This window comes from Chiroxiphia lanceolata, chromosome 1 (genome assembly GCF_009829145.1).
Source record: "Chiroxiphia lanceolata isolate bChiLan1 chromosome 1, bChiLan1.pri, whole genome shotgun sequence".
Lineage (NCBI taxonomy): Eukaryota > Metazoa > Chordata > Aves > Passeriformes > Pipridae > Chiroxiphia > Chiroxiphia lanceolata.
Window position 1 is genome coordinate 100,423,137 of NC_045637.1, and position 25,077 is coordinate 100,448,213.

The 25,077-nt window shown below is 39.4% G+C and overlaps 1 protein-coding gene across 1 annotated transcript in view; it reads left to right on the forward strand.

The window, feature by feature from the left end:
- The first annotated feature begins 34 nt into the window (after nt 1-34).
- The window catches only part of LRRFIP2 (LRR binding FLII interacting protein 2), a 59,966-nt gene continuing 34,923 nt past the window's right edge, over nt 35-25,077 (forward strand). Inside the window, 4 exon segments of the mRNA XM_032684502.1 lie at nt 35-572; nt 11,011-11,115; nt 23,062-23,148; nt 23,821-23,871. Of these exon segments, the coding sequence (XP_032540393.1) occupies nt 11,026-11,115; nt 23,062-23,148; nt 23,821-23,871 (228 nt within the window). The 5' untranslated portion in view covers nt 35-572; nt 11,011-11,025.

A 25,077-nucleotide genomic window follows, 5' to 3' on the forward strand; every position in this document is an offset into this window, starting at 1 on the left:
GCGGCCGCAAGGCCCTCTCGCCCCTCCGTCCACAGCGCCTGCGCGGTCAGCCTGCCGGCCTGTGCGCGGGGGCGGGCAGTGCCCGGGTACCGCTGCTGGCGTGGTCGCGGTGCCTCCCTCGCCCCCTCCCTCCCCTCAGCGCCAGCCCCTTCCTCCTTCCGCAGGGCCCTGCGGGTGGTTTGAAATTCACCGCAGCCTCTCACCCGAGTTCTCGATGTGGCTGTAAGCGCCAGGCTCTGAAGGGGAGGAGGCAAGAGCGCGGGGCGGGGAAGAGGGGGGGCGGCCTGGAGCGGTGCGGCTTGTCTGCGCCAACAGCTCCGGTTCCTGCGGCCCCTCACCGGGAAGGGGCGGGAGAGGGCGGTGGAGAGGGTGAAGCGAGGTAGCAGCTGGAAGGTCCGTGTCTGGCGGGCACCGTGGTCCGGTCTCTGGGCGTGGGGAGTGAGGGAAGGAAGGACCCTGAGCCGATTCCGGGACCCAAGAGCCCCTCGCACCCGTGGAAGCGGTGGAGGGCAGAGTGAAAAATTCCCCCTCCGTACTGAGGCGTCCCGGTGCTGCGGCAGGCTGGCCCGCAGGTAAGGCTTTCTGGGGCCCAGGCAAGGAGCGGGCGAGGGCTAGGAGCAGGAAGGGTGTCCCAGACACAGAAACCCGAGCGGCGAAGCGGTGTAGGAACCCAGTTCTTCGGGTTTAGAGGAGCGGCTCAGCCGGAACTGCCTGGTCAGACCGGTGAGCTGAAAGGGAAGCGATGGCTTGGGGCGGTGGTGTGCGCTCCTTCCGTGTGGCCGCGATCAGACCTGTTGCGGGCGGGCCGGAGGAAGCCGGGCCCGGTCCGAGCCCTTCCGGCGGGAGCGATCCTTCCTCCTGGCCCGCGGGGATATGCCTTGCGATCCTCGGGCTGAGTGGAAACGGCAGAATGAGGCAGAGAGGGAGAAAGAAAGATGTGCTCAAATCTCTGCTGTGTTTATTTCGGTGCCTTTCTCTCTCGCAGTTCCTCGCAGCACGTTACCACCGCTTCGCTGTTCTCAGAGCAGTAGGGCGTGCCCCCGCTGCGGCGGGCTGCGGTAGAAGTCAGTCAGGCTTGCTAATGCTTAGGCATTTGGGATTTATTTATTTCGGAGCACGTTTCTTTATTCTTAGTATACCTTGTTGCTATAATTGTAAAGAGGCTGTTGATGATGATAAGAGAGATGGGCACGTTCGTGACTTTGGAAGGAGCCCGAAAACAGCTCTGAACTGTGTTCTGCTCCATGTGTTTCAAGTGATTACCGGCTTGAATCCTAGCGTGACGCTTTGAAGGGCAGTGTTATGTATTTCACTGATAATAAAAACATTTTGTAGATGAAGCGGTACTGCGTTGAATTTGTATGATCTACTCGGTCACTCGCTCATTTTAGAGAGACGTACATTTTTGGCTTGAAATGAGGAAGATCTAGGATCATTTTTATCCCTTTAAAGTATCGATGTTAGCATATAATATCTATGGAGATGGGGGGGGCGGGGGCTTATTACAAATTTCCTGTAAGATTAAATCAGTGCTTGTTCATTCTTTAAACATTCATTGTGTCTTGATTGTAAAGCGAGGTAATTAAATATATTGGCGCCCAGAAACAGTTATCTTCTTAATGTACATCTGCTTCTTTGGTTAATACAATTGCTTAGTGATAATGTAAGAATAGATGAAAGGTGCTTTAGCAGTACGAAATTTTTTGACGTACATGACATACTTTTACTGTTGTTTTCCTGTTACTTGGGTTTGGAGATGTTTACCTTGCTGTGAAGTCAGTTTTACCTGAACTGAATTCTTGGCTGCAACTGAAACTTGTGAATAGAAGACAGTTGTGTTCAACGTCTCAGGTGTAAGTTTGTTGCCCTAAACATCGGTACTTCTTGTGAACTGACACCAAAGGATTTGGGGGTTGTCGTGTTGGTTTTTTTTTCCCAGGGTCTCATTGTCTCAGAAGATGGCATAGTACTTTAACACATATGAACTTTTAGAAAGTACTGTTTATATTTGACTCCATGTAGTGGGGATCTGTAGAGCGTATTAAGGCCTAGACTTTCACGCAGTGCACAAGCTGTCAGTGCATATATCCAAAAAACCTAGATCAGTATCACATATAATTGAATACCTCCGGTATATAACGTCAGCAGAGGATTAGAAACAAATAACGGATTTGATACTATGTTGCTGTTTGTGTTTATAGGATCCTAACGTGAAGGTGTGTGGTGGTAGTCATGAGTACAGTCCAGTAGTGTTACAGAAAATGATTAGAACTGCTTTCTGAGAAAGTAATCCAATTTTATTATCGTAATATCTGGAAACTAGGTAACATGTAAATGTAGGTAATGGGCATTCTGTGATTATTACACGTCCTTCAAAAATTTTATGTAAATAAATAGAGTTTATTTAAATAGTGCTTGTCTGCTTGTGAAGATTTCTTGAGTTAGGCTAGCAGAGTTAGACCTTCTTCTACAGAAGAGGTGAAGGGGTGCCTATCAAAGGACCAAGTGAGAACAAGTGTTTCTAAGCCTACCAGTCCACCACCACAGCAGAAATGATGTCAACTGATAAAGAGTTTTCTCCAACTGCTGTTTCATCTAAGGGGTACTCAGGACAATCTCTTCCTCTTGCTTCGGTAGCTTTTCTTTGTTACTGTAACTGTATCACTAGTAGAAAAGAGTGTAGGAGTGTATTAAATTGGTAATAGAAAAAAATTTTAAATAGTTGCAGCTTGTTACAGAATGTGGGTTGTTACCATGGGGCTTTCTATTTGTTTCATTAAAAAATGGAGCCTCAATATAGTAGCACTGTTTTGGTTTTTAATGAGCAACAATTCATTCTTTTGCAAAGTGACAGAAAGGATACTCATTTTGAAAAAGTTGACAGTGTAAAAATGATGGTGGTTTCATTTTAGAATAAACACTTCTGGAAGAATCTTATGGTTTATTTTTTATTATATTTTCATAATTTTTTGTGGTGCTGATTATTTATTGTCGTTTCCTTATGTTTTAGAATTCCATTTGAATTCTTAGTTTGTTCTTGTATCTTCAGCATGTATGGTAGCACTGATTCTAGAGAAGTCCAGCTGTGTTACACTGCTTCTCTGAAGCCTACATATTGTTCCCTGAGAGATCCTTTGGTAAATGACCATTATGAGAGCTTTGCAGATTCTTCATGTCACTGATAATAATATCCTCTATGTAATGTTTTATTTTGTGCAGCTGTTGGCAACTGACTGGTGGAGAACTCATACTTCATAAAATAAGTGCCACCACTTGAAGCTGCATCACTGCATGATGTTGTCTAAGAATTTTGGTAATTGGCAAAGACTGAGGAAGGTCAGCAAAGATAGCTTGGTGGATCTGTAGGTGTCTCATCTACAGGGCTGTAGGATACCTTGGTACATTTACTGTTGCATTGCTTTAAGTTTGCCAGCACTAACCAGACACCGTTACATTTTATGGATTCATCAGGCACTTGCAGACTCTTGCAAACTGCATAATGGCTTTTTGATTGTCTTAACTGGTCACTTCCTGTTCCTCTATAGCTTCATAACACCAACAAACTGAGAGATTTCAACTCCCAGGAATTGTAATTCTATTACTAAAAAAAACCCATGAACTTTTAAGAAATTGTATTTCTCAGATTTTAAAATGGCAAATATACTGCATTGAAGGTATGTTTTTTCCTGAAAAAGCTGACATGAGCTTGTCCACTCAGTGCAGAAACTTTGTGCCAAGGGTTTCTGAAGTGGACCATGATTAGAGACAAGCAGTTTCTTTAAAATGGAAACACTCTTCATCAACTGGAATAACTTTGCCTTCAGCATAATGGTAAGCACTGTAATCTTTTGGCACATTGTAATTATATGCTTTTCTCAGTCTTTGTTTTTTCCCTTTCATATTAGACTCTTTTACTCATAGTAGCAGCTTCTTTGCAATAGTTTGGTTTCAGTTAATATTATTCTGAATGAAAATTCTTAATGAGTCCTTAAAACTATTGCATTAAACCCCAGTCTATTTCTCTCACTCCCTACACACCCCTTTGTTGGGTCATGGTCACCCTGTGATCATACAACCCTTTTTTTTCTCAGGTGCTTTTGGACCCATGAGCAGGCATACTAATTGCAAAGAGAGTACCCTTGTGTAGGGTCTTTCTTCTGAGAAAGACTTGTGCCCATCTTACATTATTTTAACTCATGTAAAGTTTTTATTCTATGTCCATTTGCTTTGTCTCCTTTAGAGCTTGCTTTGACAAAGCACTGAAAAATCAATCAAACAAGATTGTGATTTCCAGTATGATTCTTTATGTCCCTTCTTAAATATGAATGCAGCTTCTGCTGTTTTGTAGTACTAATACTTTTGGCTTTTTTGTAGCTTTGTGTTGCTAGAGCTGCAGTTTTATGAGACAGTTGTATAAAATTACTGGGTTGGGTTTTCTACTGTTCTTCTGAGCACATTAACTTTTAGAACTTAGCTTTAATTGCGAGTATGGTAGCTTCCATACCTTCACTTATCAGCAGTATTCATTTCTTGAAGTAAAGAGCAAGTGTTCAGTTAACTTAAGAAGTATATGTAGATCTTTAATTTCATCGTCATTGCACAGTACTACTGCTTCTTAGTGCTTTCTTTTTAGTTAGGTGTTTGACAAAGCTTTTGTTCTGTGTCTGTATTGCACAAGTATTTTTTTCAGTATGTTTAATATTTGTGAAACTGACAAAAATCAAAATGAGTTACTAGTGTTTGTGATTTATCAGTAATCTGTGATTGCTTTTTCAGGTGAGGAATGCTTCTTACATTTGTCCTCCTTATGTATTAATGTTTCTAACCTTACTTGTCCAAATAACCTTGATTCAGATTCTAGTTCTAACAGACAGTGGTTGTAGAGAAGGGTTGTTCTTTTCTATTGTTGAATATATAGAGATTGTGTCTACACAGGTGAATTTTAATTATCTTGTAGTCTTGGTTGAAAGAGAAAAGGAGAATTTTGGTCTGTTATTTATAGCCTGTTCACACTATAGTATCTGGATGCCTTGTATGTATGCAATGCCAAGTATGCTGGCAAACACCCAGGCATTTAGAACAGGTGGTGCCATTGAAGGTGGTGAGTGATAGGCCTTTAAATTATAGTGTAGCTTTTTTTTAGTGTAAGATGGGTCATACTTTTTTTCTAGGAAGCAAGAAAGAAACAAAGAGAACTCAAAAGGTAATAGGAAGACAAGTAGACAGCGAAGACTTTGGGTAGATTTAAGATTTATGTATGCCTGAAGTGAAGACAAACTAGAGGGAATTTGAGAGATTTCCTCACAGGTATTCTGGTTTGTTTGGAGACTTCAGACACTTCAGTGTTCTGGAATGAAATACAACAGGATGTCATTTCATCCATTGTGTAATACAGTGTGTAACCCTGCCTATAGTAAGAATTAAGCAAGTAATAGATGTGACTCAAGAATTCTGAACTGTAAATGCAGCAGATATTATAATGTTCTTTCCTTTTATATTGACTTACCTGAATGATAAAAGATAATAGCAAGCTGTTCTTTGTCTGGTTGTGTTTTGGGGTTCTCTTTAGCTATTTTTTGTGAAAATTCTAATGTTACAGAACGTATTCTTTATCACATGCAGCAAAATAATTTTTCCTGTAATTAGAAAGTTATGGAAGTGAAGCATCTCAGAAATATTTCTACGAGCATATGAAGTATTGATATCTTGTATTTTTCCAAGAAGTAACATCATGGTATGTACAGTATTAGACTAATTAGTGATTAGCAATAGGTTTAGATTTCTGTAGTAGTGAACTGTGTAACAAGAAATTAAATACTCTGACATATATCTGCCGAATTAAAAGTTACACGTAATGGAAGAAATGGTGTCAAGACCCGTAAAGAAATATTAAGCATCTTATTAAAGAAGGTTTATACTGAGGTTAAATTTCAAAGTTGACAGCAATAATAACTATAGAATCATATATTTTCTTTTGGAAGAAATCTCTGGAGATCACCCCTTGCCCAAAGTGTGGTCAATTAAAACCGTTTTTTCAGAGCCTTGTCTAGTTAAGTTTTTGCTGTCTTCAGGTATGGACACTTTTCACAGCCTCTATAGGCCAGTGTTTAGCTGTTCTCTGTTCTTCAACTCCTGAGTCCCCTATTTGTACATGATTACAATTGGATATATCGACACTCTAGATTTGCATGTTCCTTTGCTATTCTCTAGCATATGCTGTGCTATGCCCTAATGCCTGTGCCAGAGAGAGTGTACCTTACAAGCTCACATTCATGCACTTAAGGTGTACTGACCATCCCTGTACTGCCCATCTGCTAGCTGGAGAGCAGGAACTTGGATCCTCCAGGAGGGATACTGTACTGTCTGACCTGAACAGATAGTATGATACAGTCAGTGGGGTGACTTCTGGCAGCATCAAAACAGTTTTTGACTGATGCTGTTACCTTTCCAAGGTTTCTCACACTGGTATAGACTTTCAATTTTATTTTGATTTTGTATATATTTTCAAGAGGAATTCTTTATTTCAAATACTTCTTTCTAATTTCCTACTTACTGTTTAGTATAACTGATGATCTTCTTGTTCTTCAATGTGACCACTTTTGGGCCAATACCTTGTCAGACAATTTTGCTTATTTGATTCACACACACAAAATTCCCATCTTCACGTTTGTTATTATCCAGACCATTTTGCCAAGGATGGGCCTTACAAGCCACCAAGCAGTGGCCCTACAGGTTGCTTAGTCTTTCATAGGTTCCCAGTGTTCTTAGAGTAGCCTTTCTCTTTGTCCTTATCAGCCTTTGCCTGTTTTGACTTCAGCTGAGCTTTGGCTTTCCAAATTCCTTGCCTAACTCCTCCTTGTAGGCAAAGGCAAAATCTCTCTATACCTTCTGGGTAATCTGTCCCTGCTCCCTCTTGTGTTTGGGCTCAGTCAGAGTTCTGTGCTCATTCTAAGTGAGAAGCATGGCAGATGGCTGACAAGGATGCCACACTTTCCTTCCTCAGCAGTGACTGTCACACTTAATCCACTGCGAGACTGGGATGAAGTGTGTTTTGCTTATTTAAAGCATCAGCATGTAATTTTTATGAATTTACTACTCTATGTCTATAAATTAGTACTGACTGTTAATCTTAACATAGCTATACTAAAAATAGCTATACTCATTACATTCCCCAAGTCTACCAGCTAAGAGCATTTCACTGAATTAATAAACCAAAGTTAGGTGCCTGTTAGAAATGATATGTTGTTTAAAGGATGTGAACAAATGCAGTTCAAGTCTATGATATGTACAGTTATTCTGCGGTCTTTGCTTATGTGGTAAATACTTAAGAAATATGGCCCTTAATGTACAAATTAAAATAATTTCATTTCATGCTTAGTGACTTTCTATAGATAGGTTGTAGTTCTGTTCTTACATGAACTGATCTGTTGTAATACCAATTTTATTATTTTTCTCGTGGCTGATGTGTAACCTTGTCAAAGCCTTCTGTAGTAGGGGGAGTATTATATTGTGTTGATGTGACTTCTAGTTTGGGCCCTATCTGCTTTTAATATCGGAAGTCAGCCAATAAGAGTTTGTGAAAAAAGATGCAGATTTTTTTGAGATATTTATTCTGAATGTGGACAGCAATCTGTAGCCCTGAGCTTAAACCTTTACCACAGAGATCTACAAACTGCTTCTGCATGTATTTATCTAAATTAACCTGAGTACAAAACATGTTTGCTTGCTTGTTTTTAAGACTAAAAATACAAACTCTTATCAAATGGATTAACGGTGGCAATAATCATGCCGGGCCTTATCCCAGAGTTTCCCTTTACTCTGATTTGGAGCTCTGCTGTCCTACTTCTAAGACCCTTCATAATCTCTGATAAGTGTGCTGGTACCTAATACCAGAATTAAAGCCAAAACAAACAACAATAACAAAGTCATGTTGTGGAAGACTAACAAATAAGTTGAACCATGAGTCACAGACAGGTGTTAAAAACACTCCCTAGCAGGTGAGTCCTGTATATTGATCTGAATGTCTGTATTTTATCCAAACACTTTGCACTGCTAAATGAATGAACAGCCTAGGAAAAAATGGATGGAATCCAGGGGTGTACTTATGTCCCCTCTGCCCCATTAGGAGTGTGTTCCTTACTGGACAATAGAACTGTATCTTCTGTGACCCATTAAGGTACTGTAGTTTTATTCCCCTGTTATTTATCTGCAAACACTGCAAGCTCTCCTTTAAGATCTTAATAGAAAGGAGTTCTTTTGCACTTCCAGTATTGATCTCAGAATAGCATCTGGAAATTAATAGGATTATTGTATAATTGTTTTATCTGACCTGTGCAGATACTGGCTTTTAAGAAGGGGGACATGTAGTTTCACAGTATCACAGAATGGATAAAATTGGAAGGGAACACGGAGGATCGTCTGGTCCAGCCTCCCTGCTCAAGCAGGGCTGTCCTAAAGCACACTGCACAATGTTTTGTCCAGACACAGTTCTTGAGTATCTCCGGAAGAGAAACTCCACAACCTCTCTGGGCAGTCTGTTCTAGTGCATGGTCACCCACAGAGTAAGGGGTTCCACCTTCCTCGTGTTCAGGTGGCACTTCCTGTGTGTCAGTTTCTACCTATTGCCTCTTGTCCTGTTGCTCAACACTACTGAGAAGAGCTTGGATCCTTTCTCTTGACACCCTTCCTGATACTATATATATTGTTGAGGTCCCCTCTGAGTCGTCTCTTCTCAAGGCTGAACAGGCCCAGTTCCCTCAACCTTTCATCATGAGAGATACTCCACTCCCCTAATCATCTTTGTTGTCCTCCACTGGACCCTCTCCAGGAGCTCCATGTCTCTCTTGTCCTGAAGAGCCCAGAATTGGACACAGCACTGCAGATGCAGCCTCCCCAGGGCAGAGTAGAGGGTCAGGATCACCTGCTGTGACTGCTGGCAATGCTTTTCCTAGTGCACCTCATGATACCATTGGTGTTCTTGGCCACCAGGACAAACTGCTGGCTCATAGACAGCTTGTTTTCCACCAGGACCACCAGGGCCTTTTCCACAGAGCTGCTTTCCAACAGGTTGGCCCCCAGGCCATACTAGTGCATGGGGTAATTCTTCCCCAGGTGCAGGACCCTGTACTTCATTGAATTTCAAAAGGTTCCATGCTGCCCATCTCTCCAGTTTGTCAATGTCCTTCTGAAGGACAGCACAGCCCCCTAGGTTATTAGCCACTCCTCCCAGCTTTGTGTCAACAAACTTGCTGAGGAGGCATCTGTCCCTTCATCACTGATGAACAGTTAAACAATACTGGGCCCAGTACAGAACCCTGGGGGACACCACTAGTGACAGGCCTCCAACTAGACACTATGTGCTGATTATGACCCTCTGGAATCTGCTGTTCGGTCAGTTCTCAGTCTACCGTGCTGTCTACTCATCCAGTCCACACTGCTTGAGTTTGCCTGTGAGGATACTGTGAAAGACAGTGTCAAAAGCCTTGTTAAAATTCAAGGTAGACAATATCTGCTACTCTCCACTTATCCATCCAGGTAGTTGTCTCATGGTAGGAGACAATCAGTTTCAAGTCTTTGCTGTCTTTTTTTCTCAGCAGCATATATTCTATTTGCCTCATCTGAGCACATGAAGAATAGTAAAATACCTGTAAAATTTGAAGCAGAATAAAAATCTTCTTGCCTGCAAGGAAAAGAGAGGACTAGCAGCATAAAGTTAAAGGGGGACAAAAAAGGTGTCGAAGCTAAATATATCATAAAAAAAAAAAAGTGCTGTGATGCTACTTGGTATCTTTGAGTGCCAGAAAGTACTCCAATGTATTTTGGCTTTGTGATGGCTTCATAAAAATAATAAAGTAAAAACTCTGCTTGTACAAAAATGCCTGTCATATTATTATTTTTTCCTCCTTCCCCTTTGAATCAACTGTAATCAATTACTGAATCTTTGCTGGTTAGACCCAGTATGAAAGGTAGTTCTTGTACCAGTTCAGTTTCAAAAGGCTAGCCAATAGTAGTTCCCTTCTAGACCTGTTCTATTTGCAGGAAGACATTTTTGTTCTAAATAAGGTGTTTTCGCATGCCCTGTGTGGGATACTTGTCTTGTTGATATGAAATAGCTGGACTACCACCAAGTTCTAGTCTGACAGTGGGAAGGACCTGGATGTCTGGAAGTAGGATTTCTTTAGGATATTTGAAAAAAACTAATAGAGATTTTTGTGTGTGTAACATTTTTCTGTTTGTGGCTGTATGGGCTGTTTTGTTTTGTTGGTGACTTTATATGCTTGCAATTGATAAACAGTTTCTGGAAGAAAACTAAGAGGGTACTTTTTATATTCTGGGTACACTATGCTAGCATGTTTCTCTCTCCATTTCTCAAACTGTGAAACTTGGTATGTAAGAGAATGAGTTTTTAGCATAAAAATGTCTTTATTTCTACTGTGGTAAAACTTCTACTTTAGAAGACAGCAGTTCTCCTTCAATTTCGACTGAATGAGAACAGTTGTATTAAAATGTAAATAAGCCCCATCTAACCTGCTTGGATGCTTAAAAAAGTTGGTCAGCTGAATCTGTCTTTGCTGTTTTGGAGAGAACTCTAATGTCATGTAAATTTAATTCTTGAACCCTTTGTTGCTTATAGTTCTTTCCCACATCCATAAATTGAAAGGATACTTCTTTTTAGGAGTTACGCAAAGTGATAGACTACAGAGGTCTCCTTATTGAACCAGGGGAGTTGACAGCTGTGCCTGACCTTGAAGATGTAGTTAAACTGATGGGTTCTTTTGAGTAGAAAAACGCTATGTGTGCACCTCGTAGGGTGCAGTGGTGTTCTATAAAGCTGCCACAATTTACTGTGATAAAGTTTTTCCAATATGTGCCAATGACATGTAGGTTTCTTCAGTATTATGTAGCTAAAGAATTGGAAAACTTAAGACATTTTGGACTGTAGATTGTTTGTTTTTAATTCCAGATCTGAATGAAAACTGAGCTTTGTCCTGTTTATGTTTTCAAATACAGGTCCAGATAATAAAAATGGGAACTCCTGGATCAGGACGGAAGAGAACTCCAGTGAAGGACAGGTTTTCTGCAGAAGATGAAGCTCTGAGTAACATTGCCAGAGAGGTTTGCTAATTTCAAAGTGTCTTAAATTCAGAAATAGAGATGAAAGCAATCTCATTATCCAGAAAGGTTTTTTTAAACTGTGCATTAAAAAGTGTAATTAGACAAAAGTATGACAATTAATACATCCTAAGAGTATTTTCAATCAAAAAATCACATTTACTGAAATGTCATCACAGTGAGGTAGTAATTGTATGATTAATGTAACTTTACAGAATCATACTTAAACTTAGAAGATATTTCTACATGCTTAAAGATAAATGAAAAATGCAGTTGCTATCTCAAGTGTAAAACTAAAAGAAAATTACACATTTATCCTGTTACAGTGTGTAATATTCCTAAGACGGTAAATACAGCGTGTTAGTGTTGAACGAGTAATAGTCATTATTAAAATATATTTGTAATAGATTCTATTTCAAATGTGAGAAGTCATGTTGCTTTTGAAATAAGCCTAATATTACACTGTACCAAGAATTTCACCACCTGAAAAATAGATGGCTGCAGATAACCAGTGAAAAGTTCAATTAACAAGAAGTTGATACCAAGTGGAATTTTTTCCCTCCAGATATAGGAAAAAGGGAGCTGGAATTTAGTCTTATAGAGATCTGTTTGGACTAGAGCTTTTTTGGGAGGAAATACTGTGTCTTGGGAAAAAAAGCCTTAGTACTGTTTGTATGCAAATGGATACAGAACCTTTGAGCTACATTATCTACAAGGCTGCTCACCCTAGTTGACATAAATGAGTGCAAAATGCAGATTCAAGTTGCCTTTGTAATGTAAACTGTCTGTATATGTGCATGTAAGGCAAAACAAGTAGGTGATAAGTCTTTGAAAACAAGGTTTCTTTAGGCATTTTCAAATTTATCCGTCATAGACTGTAGGCAAAAGATAGGCTTTGCCAATAAAAAAAATAATTTACCTGGTAACTTTTTTCAGAAAGTGATGTTTCTATCACTTCTAATGGAAGTCTTGCTCTACGAGCTAAGTTCTGGGAAGGACTCTGAATCATTCATGGTCTCACTCACTCATCAAATTCTGTCTCTCAATTTTTGGGGAAAACAGTTAATGAAAAGAAGGAATAATTCTTTGAGTATTTGCATGGTTCCAGTACAGTAACATCAACTTGACATTTAGCCTAGAAAAAGAGGTCTCAATAGCAAGATGTAATAAATAATATCATACTTAAAATTACTGTTGGGCTTTGTTCTCTTACATCACTAAACCCATCAATTAAAATCTGAACATGAATGTAAATTAAACAAAAATCAAGGGGGGTTCCCCCTTAGTCCTAAATTAAATGAATCCTGAGACTCACAGCTATAAGTGTTATCTCACTAAAATAATGTGAGTTGCACGTCTGTTCCAGAAATTAAAGGTATATTGTCTTCTCTTCTGTCAAAAATGAACAGGAAAAGGAAATTGCTGAAAATCTCATAAAACTTATTCAGTATTTTGAGGTCAATCTAAATCTGCTGAAGATAACTAAAATTTTTATGCTGATCATGTCTTTTAAAGGGTAGGTATTTCATATAATCTTTATCTGTTTTATGTCTAGTAATAGTTCTTAAAACCTAGTTGAATTAAATTGGTCTAAATGTTCCTTCTGATTTCTCATTAGAATTATTTTTTCTCTGGTATTTTTCTGTGTTTCAAGCATCACCTTTCATGGCTTGTTAGGTAGAAGAAAATTCAATATATTTCAGAATAAAATGGTTTGTTGTCATTACATAGACATTTTCAAAGCTGCGTATAGCACCATTTCTTCTTTTTTATTGCCATATCCAAGTTTCACTTTAACAGTCTTAATTCAAAATTATTATCCAGTTTAAAAATAGTGTGAAAAGTTCTAGGACATCATGAATATTGTGTTAACACAGCATATACTACTGTCAGGTTGCTAATCCCTGGATCAGTATAGGAGAAGCTAGCCATCACATCCCTTGTCAAACAGCAGCTATTGTCATTGAACTGGTAGCATTAGCCACCTTGTTCTGAAGAAAACATACTCTAAGGGTACAGGGTGCATTTCTTAATTCATTAATAGGCTTTTCTGCTGTTACATCCTAATTTCTGTCTTTAATTAATGCCTGATTTTACTGTGCCATACATATGCCTTATCATTTGAGGCTTGAGTAAGTTTTTAGTTAGTATGCTGACATATGGCATGCCAGTTCTCAGTGCATGAATATATAGAGTAGATATACTTTGTTCTGAGGCCATTATCTCAGCAGCATGACTTGCTTATCTTTTTATTGTCAAAGGGTATTTTGTTCCTCAACTTCCTCTTCTGAAATTACCTTTTTAGTAGATGTTACTTACTACAGTAGGACTGAGTCCTGTAATCCACATGTTTTCTGTGGAAAGTGTTCTAGGTACCAAGAGATAGCAAAGAGAACATGTGGAAACAAAAGGCAACACTCAGGTAGATCTGCATGGCGCAACTGCATAGAAATGCTCTGGGATTCAAAGCAGTTACAAAATGGTACTAGGAATTATCAGAATTTGTAATAGTAGCAAAGAACTGTAATGTTGTGTATGACATTTCAGAGTGGTTTTTCTCCAAAAGTTCAGATTTCAGAGTGTACTAATTTTGTTCTTTGTCACCACTTCTAATTTGACAAAATTGCAATTTCCGTGTTCTATGCCATATGTCAAAAAAACCCCAATATGGTATCTTCCATTTGGTATCAGTAAACATTGCTTTCTAGGAAATATTGTTTAAAGAATTCTTTGATATTGATCTACTAAATTAATTTCCATATAGTCTCTTTTCTACACTAGTTGAATCTGATGTGTCATTTTATATGAAAAATATTTAATGGAAGATGAGCACTATCATAGGATCTGAGGGCCTTGGTCAAACTTCTTCATCTTTGATATTTCTTTCATTTTTTTCTGTCTTTCCTCTGCATTAGAAAACTTTTTTCTTCTGTTGGCTGTCCCTTCCCCTCTATTTGTACTTACTTCTATTATGTAGCGCGCTCTTTCACAACTTTTCCTTGCTGTGGAAGTTTGCATTGAGACAAGCCCTTTTGCAGTGTCTTTGTGCTAGACACAAATATGCTAAAACATCAATTGGAGTGAATTGATGTCTTATTCCAAGAACTTTTGCATTACTAAACCTCTTTCTTTGGGACCTACTTTTTATATTGTAGTGTGTGATTCTTCCTGGCATTGAATTCCACTGCTCACTGGAACTGAGGAAGAGTAAAGGCGATGTACATAAACAGGGACAGGGATCTTTTTCTGGAAGCAATGCACTCTCCCTATTACTCTGTGTCTGAAGTGAGATTAGTTGCAGTTGATCAGTTTGGCAGTCTTACCTTGCTACAATAGACTTTATCATGTTTGTTTCAAAAGCTGTGTGAACAGGTGTAGGTATATTGTCTATGTGTTCCCTACAAGGACAAGAAAAGGAACTCTGAGTGTAAATACATACAGTTACATTAAAGTGGGGTAATGGCACATGTATTCTAATTATAGCAAGATTAATTTGAAGGCAACTGATCTCTTGTAAGAAAAAAGAGGGCCTATCTCCTGAAAATATAGAGTTCTTTATACCATCTTCTGATTCTTTCTCTAGCTGATGTAGTGGATTCTGAAACTGTTAGCATTCTCAGATTGACAAAGAATAAAGCCACCTGGCATAGAAGACAGTTTCTTATGTCATGTGGAAAATTCTACCCTTCCGAAGTACAGATAAGGATTGTCTAGTGTAACTTCAGGCTCCTGGCAACATTATGTTCTTATTTGTTAATCAAAAAGGATTCCTGCATAACTAGATAAATGAAAGCTGAGGTTTGTGTTCTCAAGGTTGTGTTCACAATCTACATTGAATACAGCTGATATGGTCTCAAGATCTGTTCTTCCTTTGGATTTGTTGTGGGGGCTTTCTGCTCATTAAGTTGTTTTGTGTACAGAATATCTTCAGCTGAGTTGTGCATCACTGCTTCACTTGTCTTTGTAATTTACAGACAAGCTGTGTTCATTTGAAATATTTAGCAGTAACCTGTCATCATCAGGCATCTCTTATGATTACCTGAAACTTCTTTCTCCAAGAGTAGCCTTATATGCCAGAACAGTGGTTTCAGTCACTTCTGTGTTCTTACACTGACCGTGGTTCAAGCTCAGATACAATGAATATAGGGAGAAGAGTCTGACTCTTGTCAGCTCACCGTTCTCAACCTGATAAGCAACAGTTTGAAGGCACAACCAGGATTTACCATTTATAGCCTTTTTTTTTTTCCCATGCTTCCATCGGTAACCCTTCCATTCTTCAGGGCTAAGTAACAAGATGACAGAGGACTAGAGCTTGTGGATGACAACTGCAACACCATTCACTTGATTTCCATCTTATAGAACCTTGTCTCTGATTTTAGTATTTTGTTTGGTTTTTTTTTTTTTTCAGAAACTGTTCTCATGACTATTTTCACTGTGTAGCAGGAGCCTGGAAGCTCCTAAGAGGTGTTTTCTCATGGGAGAGAAAGATTCATTTGGATTTAAAATTCACTCTGCAGTTGCTCAGACTTGGAGTAGAGTGCAGTTGTGCTTACTTTGGTAAAGATGTCATGTTACTGAATTACCATGGTAGAAAAAGATAAGAGTTCAATATTTTTAAATGTTGAAGGCTAGATCATGAATTTAAAAAGAGAGTTAACAACATAGTCTTTTTCTTCTTGAATCTCAGTATACTTTTTTTCTCTGCATATAGCTTCAGCTTCTCTTAAGAAAACAAACAAAACCTCGAAGAATCCCACCCTCATAGATATTGCCTTTTTAGATGCTAGATGATTTTTTAATTTGTTTTAATAAGGGATCTTTAGTATTAATTCAACGTTTAGTTTGCTTTTGTTTTTAATAGTGGTTAAGGATATTTTATATGACAGAAGATATTCTAGACATTTTCTAATCTATATATGAATGTGTAAAATAAATGGCAAAAGAATAAGAGACATCAGAAATAAAGAATCTTAAACCTTTAAGTCATGTTAAAGCTTAAGATTTTGTTGTTTATATTCTTTGCTTTGTAGGCAGCTGGAGTAGGGACATCAGAAATAAGTGGAAAAGAGATATTTCTGAGATGGCATAAGAAATACTTTGGGCACATAATTGATGGTGTTGCCTCAGGTCCTTGAGACAGTAAGGAGATGAGGGTAAAAAGCATGGAAGTGAGAATACAGAAGAAATGAGCAGCAGAAGAGAGGAATGATAAAATGGTTTGGATTGGAAGGGACCTTACAGATCTTCTAGTTCCAGCCTCCCTGGCATGGGCGCGGACTCTTTCATGTTTGCTTAATAAGCAATGATGAAATAAACTTCAACTTGCCGTGTGCAGCAATGTATAAGAAATACGGTGAACGTTTGTAAAACGCTCACCCCGCTGCTTGGCCCAAGCTGGCAGGGTGTCCTGGTGCCGTGCCATGCACCCCGTGGCAGACAGGGAACCTCGCGCCAGGGACAGACGGCGCCCTCACCGCCGCCATCTGGTGGAAGAAGGAAAATACTCCTCAATCAGGCCTCCTGTGTTGGAAACTGCAGGACTGTGAACACTGCGTAACACTTGGCAGAGAGAGAAACAAGTTATACGTATTGTAGTCCATGATGACAGAATAATTCTAATTTTTTCCGAGGTGAATAACATTTTATTATAGCCTATATTTTATCCTTATGAAGCTTTTGTGCTTAATCTGAGCTAATTATTAAATCATCTTCTCCAGAGTATGAAAATTAAAAATAAAATACTGTTGCTTTATAGTGAATTTCTTCTTGCAGGCAAGGGAAAGGAAAAAGATGCCTGTCTGTACTATGGAGACAGATGTTATGCTTCTCCTTGCTTGGCATGGAGGGAAACATCATGTCAATTCCATGTACTACCATGCTGCTTACCTGGGTAAGAACTTGGTCGTTGCTGTGAAGAGACTAAGAAAAAACACATCAGAAAGAAGAAACTCCAAACTCAATCTTTATGAAGACATTAAAATTAAAGTCTGATCATCTTCCCTTTCTCCTTTCTTTCCTGCCGTAAATATCTTTGATTTAACTGAAGACCTACATGTTATCCTTGAAAGTTGAGAGAAATAGTTTTCGAAAGGTTGTGGTAGAGTATGTGTTTAAAAACAAAGATGAAAAAAATTGAAGAAGCAACGATGGGTTTCTAAATTACTCTAAGTAGTTGTTAATAATTGGGGTTTAGGTGATGTCACATGAAAGGTGGGAGTTCAGATTTTTGCTCCTCAGTCCCCCAGGAAAGATGAGACCCTGGTGTCCAACAGTCTGTCAGCATCTTGTAAGGAGACCAACAGATTCACAAGATCGGAGGGTACCTTGACCTCCTTTGTTAGGGGAAACTCAACAGAGCCAGGACCCCTCAGTGGGTCCTGCCAAGGTGTTATCCACCACTGGCAACTGCAAGGACTCACTTCAACAGTTTATGGAATAACACTTTTTATTAATACAAATTGTAATAGATTAATAAGGTTTGAAGGTTGTCGGGGATAGTGTCTACTGCTAAAACATGTTTTAAAGCAATCTACTGATACATATATTAAGCAAGCACAAGCTCTGATACGAAGCAATCTAATTAATATGCTATGGAGTAAACACAAGCAAAAGCAATAGTCCTAAAAGCAGCATTTAATGCACATAGAGCATATTTCTCACCCAAGGTGTCCCTCAGGGCAGGGGGAGAAGATGGACTCAACCCATCAACTGATCCCAGTAGTTTTGGTAGAGGTCTACTCCCATTTTCCCTCTGACCAGCTCTGATAGACCCCAGCACCTGCAAAAACATTTTCCCCAGGGGACCTTACTAATTCCCTGAGCAACCTGAAGTCTGCTCTCCTCATGTCCAGAGCTGTGGTTTTGCTCACGTTTTTCTTCCTGTCAACGGAGATTTTAAACTTGATCACTTCATGGTCACTGTGGCCAAGACCAGTCTCCACTTTGCTCACAAGATCTGCTCTGTGGACAAGCAGTAGATCAAGGAGAGCATCTTTATGAGTCAGTTCCCTTGGGACCTGTTCTATAAAGTTGTCATTCAGGTTTTTTAGGAATCTTCTGGCCTGGATTGTACCAACTGTGTGATACTCCCAGTCAATTTCTGACAAGTTGAAGTTCCCCATAAGGACAAGGGCAGTTGACTTGGAAGTGTCCCTTAATTCCTTAAAGAATAATTAATTGGCATTATCATCCTGGCTGGGAGGTCTATGGCAGACTCCCACAATGGCATCCACACTATTTGCCCCTTGATCCTTACCCAGGGCTCTCAACTGTGCCATTGCCAACTGTGAGTTCCATATATTCTAACCCTTCTGTTACATACAGTGCCACACCTCTCCCTCTTCTACCCTGCCTATCACTCCTGAAGAGCCTGTAACTATCCAACAGGGCACTCCAGTCACAGGTTGCATCCCATCAGGTTTCACTTATGCCAGTGTCAAATCTCTGGGACTGGGCTAAAGCTCTGAGCTCCTCTTCTTTGTTCATCCCACTGCCTGCATTGGTGTAGAAACATTTCAGGTGTGGTACATTGTAGCCAATACTTTGTGAAGCAGATTGAGGGACCCCATGAGTGCTTGTTTCCTCAAATTTTGGCACAGCATCCCATGACTCATCACTGGCAAGCCTTGTTTTGCCCCTTTCCTCCTTCCAAGCTAGTTCAAAGCTCTGTCAATGAGCCCTGCTAGTTCCTGTGCTAGAACTCTTTTTCCCCTCTGAGATAGGTGCGTCCTGTCAGCTGTCAGTAGACCAGGTGTTTAGTAGATCATCCCATGGTCAACAAATGCAAAATTTTTCCACTTACACCAACCTCAGAGCCATGCATTGACCTGATGGATCTGCCTATTCCTATCAGTATTATTCCTTGTTACCAGAAGAATTGAGGAAATCACTACCTCTGCTCTTGATCCCTCTACCAATCATCCCAGGGCCCTGAAATTTCTTTTGATTGCCCTTGGACTTCTCTTTGTTATTTCACTTCTGCCAGTTTGAACAACCAATAGTAGACAGTAATCAGAGGGCCTTATTAGACTAGAGAGTCTAATAAGACTTTCCCTTAGAAGGGAGTCTCCTATTACAACTACTCTTCCTCTTGACAGAGGAGGTCTTGATGTGGGGTACAGATGGTGGTGTTTTAGGAGGCCCCACTACCCCACAATGACCTTTGCCCACCTCACCAGTTGTCTGGCCTTCTAGTTCCAGAGCGTCATACCTGTTGTAGAAGGTACCAACCCTTCCTGTCAAATTCTGTGAAGAAGGAGGAACCTTCCTCCTGGTATGTGCAGTGACCTGCTTCCAGCCTTCGTCTTAACCAGACCCTTGACTAACAGTCCTAACAGGCACTGTATTTTTTCCTTAGCAGATATTTAAGACTTTATTGCAATGTAGCTGACAAAATTAAATTGTGAAGGGTTTGTTGGGAGTAATTTGTTTCACAACTTTTATGAGCTTTCTTCAGTAAGGCAACAGAGTGAATAGCAGCACCCAGAAAGAAAACTATGTCCTTTGGAATTACGGTTGTTTCTTTTTGATTGTTAATTTAGAATTTCAATTAGTTATGAAGATTCGTATGAGTGCTGTATTGGTAACATGAGGCCTGTGCTTTAACAGGTCTGCTGAGAATAAGGAATTACTTGGTGTGATGGCCCCTTTCACATGGCACTATGATTTGTTTCTTGCTTTAGAGTGTAGTGAAGGAAGCCTGAGAACTGTGCTTTCAGTTAACTTGCCAAATTTTTTGTCTTTTTTGGAATTGTGTGATTTTTAGAAGAATCTAGTTGCTCAGATTAATAATTGGTGTAATATCAAGCCATTTCTTGCTAAAAAATTTCTCTAAAAAAGATTTTTTTTCTTCAATTTCAAGCATCTATTTTATGACAAATGTTTGTAGAATTCTCTTATGTTTTATCAAGGGTTTAGTAAATTAGAAGAAATGGAATTTCCCTTCTACTGTAGGAATCTGAAAGTTACATCTCTGTAGGACTAGGAGAGTGGTGAAATGTGAATTGATTTTCAGCATGAATCAGTAAGCAAATTAACTTTGTATCTTTAATAGTAAAGCTTTACCAGAGCCTAAAGGCTAGATGCAAATGTCTTCCTTTCTATAGACAGAACTAAACCCAGATATATCAACTCTTTGAGTCCTTTCTCTTTCTGTGCTGAATCCCTGTCTGTGTGACAGTTTATATGTGACAGAGCGATGATTACAGAGTAGGGCTGCAAATGGGAGTACTTCCTTTTCCATGGGAATTTCCTTGCTTTACTTGTTTGTTGTCATCAGGTAGGAGGAAAAAGATTATACTGGGACAGTCAGGATTGTTGAGACAGCCTTGGAATTGTTTTATCTGAGTATCCAATATACAGAAAAACATGAGAATCATTTGAAATTAAGACAAACTATTTTGAGTAATAAAGCTATAGTGTGTTTGCCTTCTTTCTTTTCATTATTCAATAGATACTTTTGTACCTGTAGTTTAATAATAATTTGAAGTTGAAGTCCAGGTTAAAAATCCCATTCATTTTTCTGAAGCACAGTAAAACGTTTTATAGGTTTCCGGTGTTTTACATAAACCTATGCTGTGATAGTGGTAAAAGCAGGGGAAAAAACCTATCCTTAATCAAAGACAAAATCCCATTGAATGTTACATTTTTAAGAAGTTCTACAAAATTAAATGTTTTGGTTGTTAGGAGTTCTGAATTTTTGGCTGCTCTTGTTCTCATAAATTTTTAATTAACATTTGATAGGCAACTGAATTTTTGGTGGAAAACCTTCATTGGTTTAATATTTCAAGAATCTTAACACAATTTTTTTTGTCAACTCATTACTCAAACATGAAGAAATTGAGCTTGTACTTTCCTCAAACATTAGCTTTATGGCAAATTTTATTTCCTCATGATTAAATTTGGGGTAGCATTTAGGGTCTGAAAGACAATGTTTGTTGAGGCTGGATAGAAACTGGAGAAAATACGTAGTTGTATCTGCCAATAACCAGGTTTCACAAGCAGTACAGTATTTGCCACTGAAAAGGGGAAGGTCATGCTAATGTTTGTCCTGCTTGTACCTTTTGCTGGGTCTGGTGTTCTTAAGGTCTTTGTACAAGCCCATTCATTTCACTAACACACCAGAAAACTACTTTTTATTGCTCCTGTTAACTTACTGCTATAGTAGTTAGTTAAATTGGCTTACAGCAGGTTCTGAGCACTGAAGCTGTGTCCAAGGAAGGTGTTGGCGGTATAAGGCCTTGAATGAAAAGGTAGGGAAGTCCCTTTTTGGTGATAGTGTTGAAGGTAGTTCTTAAGGAATGGCAATCTTAAATTTCTTTCCTGCATTTTGTCCATTAATCAATTTGATTTTGATTGCTATTTGAAGCATTCTAAGTGATGTTTGCTTTTCGAAATAATGCCAAATGGTAGCAGAGCCTTTAAATATGGCATGAGCAGTAATTGTTTAGTATCCTTGTTTTGATTCTTTCTTCTTGGTTTTTATGTCTTTTTGTGGCCAAAGATTCTTCAATTGCATACATGCCTGTGCAAATACTATGCGTAGGCAAAGTCATTTTAAAGTCCATAGGACATCAGTTTTCAAGTTGTAGTGACAGTAATATTTCTGCACTCAGTTCAGACATGCATCCCAGGGTCCTGAGGGAGCTGGCTGATGATGTTGCCAAGCCACTCTCCATTATATTTGAAAAGTCATGTTGGTCAAACAAAGTCACCAGTGACTGGAAAACATTGCTCCTATTTTTAAAGAGCATAGAAAAGAAGACCTAGGGAACTACAGACTGGTGAGCCTCACCTCTGTACCTGGGAAGATTGTGGAGCAGAGCCTCATGGAAGCAGTGTCAACTACCTAGACTTCTGTAAGGCCTTTGACAAGATTGCTCATCACATCCTTATCTCCAAATTGGAGAGACATGGCTTTGATGGATGGACTATTCAGTAGGTAAGGAATTGGATGGATGGACCCAGGCAGAGAGTTGTGTTCAATGAGTCTGTGTCCTGATGGAAGCCGTTGATGAGTGGTGTCCCTCAGGGGTCTGTCTTGGTACCAGGGCTCTTTAATGTCTTTATCAGTGACACAGACAGTGAAATCCAGTGCACTCTCAGCAAGTTTCCAGATGACATGAAGCTGAGTGGTGCATTTGGCACAACAGATGGAAGGATGCCATCCAGGGGAACCTGGGCAAACTAGAGAAATGGGCCCATAGGAACCTCATGAAGTTCAACAAGTCCAAGTGCAAGGTCCTGCACCTGGGTCAGGGCAATCCCAGACATGAGTAAAGACTGGGAGAAGAATTCAGTGATGGCCACAAAGATGCTCAGAGGACTGGAACACCTCTCCTATGAAGATGGGCAGAGAGCAGTGTTTGTTCAGCGTGGAGGAGAGATGGCTTTGGGGAGACCTCATTGTGTCCTTCCTGAAGGGGGTTTACAAAAAAGAGGGAGAGTGACTTTTTACACAGGCAGATAGTGATAGGAGATAGGAGAATGTATGGTTTTAAACTACGAGAGAGTAGATTTAGATCAGATGTTAGGAAGAAATTCTTATTGTGAGGGTGGTGAGGCACTGGAACAGGTTGCCCCGAGAAGTTGTGTATGTCCCATCCCTGGAAGTGTTCAAGGTCAGGTTGGATGGGGCTCTGAGCAACCTGGTCTAGTTAGTGGCATCTGGTCTGGGGGTTGGAATTAGATGATCTTTAAGGTCTCTTCCAACCCAAGCCATTCTATGATTCTTTTATCAACATGTAATTCTTTTGACTAGCAATGATATCCGTAAAGTTGGGTACATATTCTTTCTGAAATTTCATTCTGAGAACTCTGAATTCTTTACTACCTCTGTATTGTGATGTTAGAATCTTAATTTGCAATTGTGAAGAGGTTATTAATTTGAGTACTTAAACCATTATTCAAAAAACATGTTTTTAACTTTCATTATTTTCAATCTGCTTTTAGGCAGAAGCCAGACTTGCAGCCAAACGAGCAGCTCGAGCAGAAGCAAGAGATATACGTATGAGAGAGCTGGAGCGACAGCAGAAAGAGGTAGTGTAACTCGTCAGGAATTCTTACAAACCTTTACTAAAATTATTAATGTATTTTATTTCTGTATTTGCATAAGATTTTTTCTTTTAGTGTAATTCAGCTGCATGCTCGTATTTCAGCATTAGGATTGGATTATACCAAAAGTATTCACAATAAATAATCCTATTGTCAGGATCTTTATTTTTAAAAAAATGTGTAAAATTGGGGTAATATTTACACATACAGTTGTGTGTTGCTCCACACATTTCTCCTAAAGAAAAAGCTTGCATTTCATGAGAAAAAACCTCTAGAGAAACTAGGTTTTCAGCAGTCTGGTTATTTCATGGTTATTGTATTTAATTCAGGTTTTGACATTGCATGCAGAAGATTGAGAACTTACTCTGTTTCATTATTACATTCAAATTAATGGATTGCTGATATTTGGTTGTTGGGGGGGGGGTTCTGTGGTAATTACAAATGCAATTTGCAAAACAGTTTTTGCCTTAATTTTATATGGTTCTTGTTAGGCCGTAGATTCAGGTTTTGAACTGCTATAGGTATCTGGTATTATACTGAAGATTACATAGCAATTTAACTAGATTTTTCTGAATTTTCAGTTTAGGAATCCAGTCTTGTGTGGTGACTAATTTCTATTGTAAATGGTTTGTTTGTTTTTCTTTTTACATTCTGTAGTTTTCTCAGCATTCATGTGATAGAAAATGGGCTCATATTCAGAAATGGATGGTAGGCTAAAATCACCTGTTGTGCATGTTTTCACCATTCAGAGAACTAACGTAGGATTTGAAGGAAGTAATTAACTAATGGTTTGCTGTGTGTCATTTTGAAGTGTCTTATTACTGAAAGCAATTACTTATAAATGATATATTGATGTGGATATCCAGGGCACTTTATGGCAGCAAAAGAGAAACTATGGAATGACATGTTTCTTCTTAAAATGAAATGTTTTGTGTTCCCACCATATGCTGGCTTAAAGTCGTTAATCTATTTTAAATGAAATGAGATTAGTTTCAGTTAGGTAAGTGTCTTAACAGTAAGTATTTTAATTTCAGTTAACTTTTTGGGCTTGAGTTTTTACCTTTCTTTTTTTCCTTAGTGGTCTTGCATTTGTATTTTTCCTCTTTTGAGTAACTTGGCAAATGCTAGTGTCTTTACAGATGATTAAGTCAACTTTTAGGATTTAAAAATCAACTATAGGAGATTAAAAAAACCCTTGTTTTCAGTTAATAATGATGAAACATTTGGCTGCTTATTCAGATTAAAACTAATAGAGAAGGCATAAAGATAGAGTTACAATCTGAGAAAGCTGCTGCTCAATTTATTCTAATTTATCATAGAATCGTTGAATATGCTGAGTTGGAGGGGACCCATAGGATCGTCGAGTCCAACTCCTGTGCAGGACACCCCAAGAATCACACCATGTGCCTGAGAGCATTGTCAAATGCTTCTTGAACTCAGACAGGCTTGGTGCTGTGACCGCTCCCCTGGGGAACATTTTCCAGTGCTCAACCACGCTCTGGGTGAAAAAACTTTTGATACCTAACCTGAACTTCCCCTGACTCAACCATTCCCTTGGGTTCTGTCAGTGGTCACCCCAGAGAAGAGATCCATGCCTGTCCCTCCTCTTCCCCTCTTGAGGATGATGAAGACTGCGATGAAGTCTTCCCTCAATCTCCTCCAGGCTGAACAGACCAAGTGACCTCAGCCGCTCCTCATACAGCTTCCCCTCCAGACCCTTTGCCATCCTTGTGGCCCTCCTTTGGACACTCTCTAATAGCTTAGTGTCTTTTTTATATCGTGGCACCTAAAACTGCTCACAATATAAGGTGAGGCTGCACCAGTGCAGAGCAGAGCAGGACAGTCCCCTCCCTCGACCAGCTGGCGATACCGTGCCTGATGCCGCCCAGGACACGGTTGGCTCTCCTGGCTGCC